This window comes from Silene latifolia, chromosome X, assembly GCF_048544455.1.
Source record: "Silene latifolia isolate original U9 population chromosome X, ASM4854445v1, whole genome shotgun sequence".
Taxonomy (NCBI): domain Eukaryota; kingdom Viridiplantae; phylum Streptophyta; class Magnoliopsida; order Caryophyllales; family Caryophyllaceae; genus Silene; species Silene latifolia.
In genome coordinates this window covers 304,671,684-304,678,118 of record NC_133537.1, presented here as the reverse complement: position 1 = coordinate 304,678,118, position 6,435 = coordinate 304,671,684, and the positions used below count along the sequence as shown (strand labels likewise).

General features: G+C 38.4%; 1 protein-coding gene across 1 annotated transcript; it reads left to right on the top strand.

The window, feature by feature from the left end:
- Window positions 1–1,596: 1,596 nt before the first annotated feature.
- Window positions 1,597–5,729, top strand: LOC141617293 (NAD(P)H dehydrogenase (quinone) FQR1-like). The gene is made up of 4 exons (XM_074434475.1): window positions 1,597–1,821; window positions 3,175–3,268; window positions 4,483–4,745; window positions 5,262–5,729. Exons 1-4 carry the CDS (start codon window positions 1,799–1,801, stop codon window positions 5,491–5,493), a joined length of 612 nt encoding a protein of 203 aa, XP_074290576.1. The 5' UTR covers window positions 1,597–1,798; the 3' UTR covers window positions 5,494–5,729.
- Window positions 5,730–6,435: the final 706 nt, after the last annotated feature.

The window sequence follows — 6,435 nt, the reverse complement described above, 5'->3', positions numbered from 1 at the left end:
GCCTTGGATAAACCTGAGACCAATTGTAACACTAACCTGCTATTTAAGACAGGGGAACCAACGTTTTTGAGTTGGACCGAGAGAGCTTTAAGGCGCTGGCAATAAGCGGAAACACCGGTAAAATCATCCATGACAGTATGGGAGAATTCCTGTTCCAACGTGACAGCCCTTGAGTTCTTGTTATCCTGAAATATATCCTGGATACGGTCCCAAGTTTCTTGAGCAGTAGAGTCGGCTTCAATGATGGTTTCCAAGAGATCAGTTGTGACGGTGGCATAAATACAATGCAAAACCGTGGCATCAAGAGTCTCCCATAACTCTTTCTCATCGTCGGTAGAAGGAGGTTTGATTGTGCCTGCCTTAGGGCGAACGATGTGATGAAGCACGCGATTTGATTTAGCGTGATTCTTGAAAAGAGCAACCCAAAGCGGATATTGGTCATTGTCCAATCCGAGGGTAACGGTGACATGATTCTTGATGTTATTGACTGCTAAGGCCGGATGAAAAATTGATTTTGACTCCGACGTTGGCATATTTGTGACGTGAGGTCTGGAAGAGAAGAAGAGATGAGAGGAATATCGTGAGCAAGACGCCAACTAGGGTGCAAGCGGAAGCGATTTAGGAAGAGAAATCGTGCCCTAGGAAGCTGATACCATGAAATAATATATTGCTTAATTAATTGTGACCTTCAATGGTCAAATATATACAGAGAGTATGTTAGAGATACAAGGCTAATAATTAGGAACTAAATTATCTACTTGCTATCAATACGTTATTCTTGCTAACAATAAGATATACACTAAAATATTTACATATAGTCTAATAAGTTTTTCACTGGATTTATGCAAATTGAAAGATTAAAAGGTTTTTTTTTTTAAAAGGTGTTTTAAAGGATGTATATATGTTATTATGTACTCCTATAATCCTAAATCCTATACAGCTTAACTTTTAATTTTTCAGGAAAATTTTAAAACTAAAGTAAACAATTTATTGAAATAGGGGGATTGATTATAATTATATGCATACATGATACATGCCATTGTTTTTTCCATGTCCAATGAGCATGCAAAATTAGGTGTTGGACAAAGAATTCGAGCTTGTAACCTATGATCCGCTATTTGCAATTTTAACTAACAGACGAAAACTTATCGATACTGTATTTCTTTTTTAATTGAGAAAGAACAACTAATCATGTTGATAATTGTTATATCTTGTAAATTTGATTTCTATACATTAGCTTGGAAAGAAAGGGACGGTGTGATAGTATGAAGGGTTGAAGTGTATAAGAAAACATGATGATGATAAGCGTGACAGATTGATGGCATCATTTGGCATTTACCACTTATTTCGAGCCAAATGCAAGGCAACAAAACGACATCGTCTTCTGGTCAGCCTTTTTTTTATTTTTGTGTAAACAGGAGTGTCCATGGTCGACAACAGTGTATAATCCTCTCGCCACGGGTACTCTCTCTCGAAGAGGTAAACGACTGGCCAAAGAGTTTGCTCCATTCCCATGGACAAGGATCGAACCCCAACCTCATAATTAAGGGATGAATGAGCAACCACTACACCAAACCATTTGGTTTCTTTGGTCAGCCTTTGAATACACTAATTAATCATTTAAATCCAACATGAAAAGTTTAATCTGCCAATTAAATTAAACCTCCCCACTACTATATATACCTTTCCTCTTCTTTCATTTTTTGTCATCCCAATTCATTTCACAATTCTCAGAAAATCAACACGAACAAAAACAAAGTTTAGAGCAGTAAATTAGTAATTTCATTACCATTAATCTATGGCCACTAAAGTCTACATTGTGTAAGTTTAATTCCCATTTACCTTGTTTTTGTTTGTTAAGTGTTGATTAATTGATATGTAATTACAGTATCTTGTTTTAGATGGTTAATGTATGTGTAATTTGTTTTAGTTTTTAGTGGAATTGATGATTCTGCTTAATTATTTATGATTGGTTGTACTAAGTATTAAGATTCGCTATCTGGGTAGAGCTTACTTTGTTGAAAGTCTGTTCCTTTGACGCGTTATGCTGAAATTTGGATTGATCCATTATCTGGGTAGTAATTAGTTTCGACTTTAGGCAAGTAATTATGGAGATTTTGTGAGGTCAAATGGAACAATGATCATTATCAATTCTTTCGAGTAGTGAAGAGGTTTTGCCTATGGATTAAGTTAGGAGGTATAGGGGACAATGTGGTGATGGCAATAGTCAGCCCCTCAATCATGTTCGGTCCTATGTTTGGTGGAGGGAGAGTGATTGGGGGTTGATGGCTTGATGCAACTTCTTTGCGTATCTTATTGTTTTTTTGCTTCAAATGACATTGCCATTAGCCGTTTGAGTGGTTTAGGATCATCCTTATAATATTATGAAGTAATAGTCAACCTTTTCTTATTCGAGTTAAGTTAAAATTTCAGGACTCGATGTTTTATTAGTACTTAATGATACAATGATTATCTGCTGTGAAGGCTGATGATGCACAAGGATGTAAATATGTAATGCTTATCAATTACCGTTGTTTTATGTCGCTTTGACTTCTGGGTTTTCCAATATAGCATTACCAGAAGACACTCTACTGGGGATTATAAATACTTCTATACTGTATATATTTGACCCCACCTTGCTTTGCCATAGGCGAGAGCCTTTGAAGCGTTGGGGTATTGATGATTTGGTGTTGTTTTAGCAGTTCCCTTGTCAAACTGGATATGTTATCTCCTACTGTTTGCTTGGTCTGTTGGTTTTGGGGTGTACTATGTTTTCAATAGAAAATGCACAATTTAGCTGCTTTATTTTGGGATAAGATGTATGTAATTGTAGTATTCTGAGTAGCCTTCTGTGGGTAGAGACGCAGTGTCTATGTGATACGGAACGTTAATATCTATTCTCAACCTCTCATCCATTGATATTTGGGGAGATGATCTCATACAAATAATTTTATCACCACTCTGCATGGTGATAATGTGTAGCTGTCTTTTCATATGAGTTGTGTTTTTCATCTCCATCAGCCACTCGAATCTGTGCTTAAAGTGATTGTTGCAATAGGCGCGCCTCTGGGAACATAGGGGGACACAAATGTGTCTTTAATCTTTATTGTAACTTGCCATAGCTTAAGCAAATCAGTTTCAAGTGGTTATGACATGAGTTTATCATTGTTTCAGGTACTATTCCATGTATGGACATGTACAGAAACTAGCAGAAGAAATTCAGAAAGGAGCTGCTTCAGTTGAAGGCGTAGAGGCCAAATTGTGGCAGGTATACATTAGCTTCTATTTTTCTTTCCTTCTTACATCTGTTAACCGGTGCATTTCAGACATTAGAAATCTTGAATACCTCCTAGTAAAGTTGAATTATTTCAGACAACACACTGTTTAAGCTAATGTAGAAAATATTCTTTGATCACGAATGCGTTCATTTGCACCCAAATGTGAGGAGAGGGTTTTGACGCTAAGGGATGATGCACGTTGTAGCATCCAGTGTCATTGGACACTTGAAAGCTGTTTTATGATTTTGTACAATTTATCCACTCTTTAAATTTTCCATTTTCTATGGAGCCAAAGATTTACTATTATGTGGCTCTGGCTTGTTATGGAGTAGAGAAAAATGGCTCGCCAAATTAGTTGTGCTTTTTTCCCTTTTTCCCTTTTATTTTTTTATTGTGGGGTGATTTGGAAACAACCTCTACGTGCTTTACTTGTTAGCGCAGGGGTATGAGTGCGTATATTGGAAGGGACACTTTAATGCAAAATTTCTGGTTCCTTAAGCGGTTGACACTGCATTGTATTGCTACGTGACATGCATTATATTCTGAATTTTTTGTCTATAGCTTACTCAAGATCAAACATTTGTAAGCTGCTATGTTACTCTGACATTTCAAAAAATTGGTCGCATGTTTGATACTTATAAGAGTCCGACACGACACGACTCTTCCAACACTTCATTTTACACCAAAACAGTTAAAAATTTTACGGACAATAACTGTAGCCAACACTCCGACGCCGTGACATGTCCGACACTTGCAGCCGAGTCAGAGTAACACTAAGCCGTGCTGTTGAATGTTTACCATGTTTGATAAGCTGTTGACATTTTTGTAGAACCTCTATTCAACTGACACTGTTTCTGTTTCAATTTTTTTTCCCCATCACTTTTACCATATCTTTCTTATACCAACTGGCAAATGTGGTTTCCTGGTTTTTGGTCAATGAACTGCTAGGAAATAGGCATAGAAGGCAAAATGCCTGGCATATATGACAGTCACTTACTCGTTGTTCCTTCCAAAAGTCTTCTTTATTGTACTTCTAGTGCTGCCTCATGACAGGCCCTTGGCTTTTGGTCTTGGTATAATTACTTGGTAAAAAAAAAGTTGGCTTTTATGAACATGATTTTGCTGTATTATGTAATGCCGACATTAGTACATTTTTATGTATTATGTAATGCTGACACTGACTAGCTGAGACTCTATGAAACAGGTCCCTGAAACTTTATCTGATGAGGTGCTTGGTAAGATGAGTGCAGCACCAAAGAGCAACACCCCAATTATAACCCCAAAGGAGCTTACTGAAGCCGATGGATTTATCTTCGGGTTCCCCACGAGATTTGGAATGATGTCTGCGCAATTCAAGGCTTTTCTTGATGCGACTGGAGGTCTATGGAAAACTCAAGAACTTGCAGGAAAGCCCGCTGGCCTCTTCTTCAGTACTGGATCTCAAGGTGGCGGTCAGGAGACCACTGCGTAAGTTCCCACTATTTCATGATAATGATTTAATTTCTGAATAGAATAGATATTTTTAAAAAAGAGTCGGCCTGCGTAAACTAATTGTTAAAGTAAATATGGGGTACCACCTACCAGGAGGAGAAAAGTTTACATAATGTGATCAGCTCTCACCAATTTTGTGTCTATATATACCGGGATTATGGATTATATACTTCGAGCTCTCTTCAACCCTCCTAGTCACATGTGAGGTCCTGTTGAAAGAAAACTTAGGGTGGATTCTCCACCTTGACCAGGTATACACAAAGTCGACTAAACCCTCCTTACTGCTAATCACATTGACTGGACAAAATTAGTCGAGGAACTATCGTCATCTACTTGAAAGCACTTACAGTTCAGTTCATACAAGTCAGTCCATGGTCAAGGAATTTGATGTCCTGTTAAATCCATGAAAGGAATCGGGGCCACACACATGGACATTTTGGGTTGAATATATATTGAAGTTAAACTTATCTTTTTATGTGATGCTTGTTACAGTTTGACAGCCGTAACTCAGTTGGCTCACCATGGTATGATCTTTGTTCCAATCGGATACACATTTGGTGCCGGCATGTTTGAGATGGAAAACGTGAAAGGAGGAAGCCCATATGGAGCCGGAACTTTTGCCGGAGATGGTTCGAGACAGCCTACAGAGCTGGAGTTGGAACAAGCTAGATACCAGGGCAAGTACATTGCCACCATCACTAAGAAGCTTAAAGGAGGTGCTTGATCTTGGTTTTCTTCGCAATCATTGCTACACAGTGGATCATACTATCATTAGATACTTCTACTAAATACGAGCATTCTTAATCACACCATTTTTTACTTTTTTTTTTTTTTTTCATTTCAGATGTTTGTTTTTGTGAATTTTGTTCGTTTTATTTTGTGTTTTTGTCGGAGTGATAAATAAATGTCATATTTTGTGTTTTTGTACGTAATTATAAAAGAGTGATGCATTGGTTTTCATGGTTTTGGCTTATGTGACTTCTCAATTGTTTAAAAATACTCGTATATGAAAGGGGCGAAGGACAGATTTCTTGAATTTTAGGCTATGAGATATAACAAATTCTTTGTTTTTTTTTTTTTGAAGGAAACACCCCGAAGGGTATTAATTCATTAACGATAAATCATAAGCTGCTGCAGAATCCGCAACAGGAGGTAACACTTCCGACCAAACAGTTTTTCCGACTACCCTAGGTAAAATATGAGCTAAAGCATGAGCTACCGAATTGTGTATCCGACTCGTGTGAGACCAAACAACCGAAATAAAAGAATTACAAAGAAGTAAAATGTCAGCAATAAGGAGGGAAGAGGAGTTCCGTCCTTTGTGCTTTTCCACAAGCGCATCGATCACTTGGAGACAATCGCTCTCCAACACCACCCGTTCATGTCCTCGTGCTCTTGCTTCTTGAAGTCCGTCCAACACAGCCATCGCCTCCGCAAAACGAGGGTCCCATTCAGTCTCCCTTACCACCGTTAACCCCCACAAGACTTTACCACCCGCATCTCGACACACTACTCCCGAGCTAACTCCTTCCCCGTCCTTAGTCCCTGCATCTACGTTAATTTTATGATATCCCTCAACAGCCGGCTTCCAACCTTCGCTCTCCGTGTCCCTCGTGTTCTTTACCTTCCTCTTTCCACAGCCTACCCTATACTCCGCATTCCCACT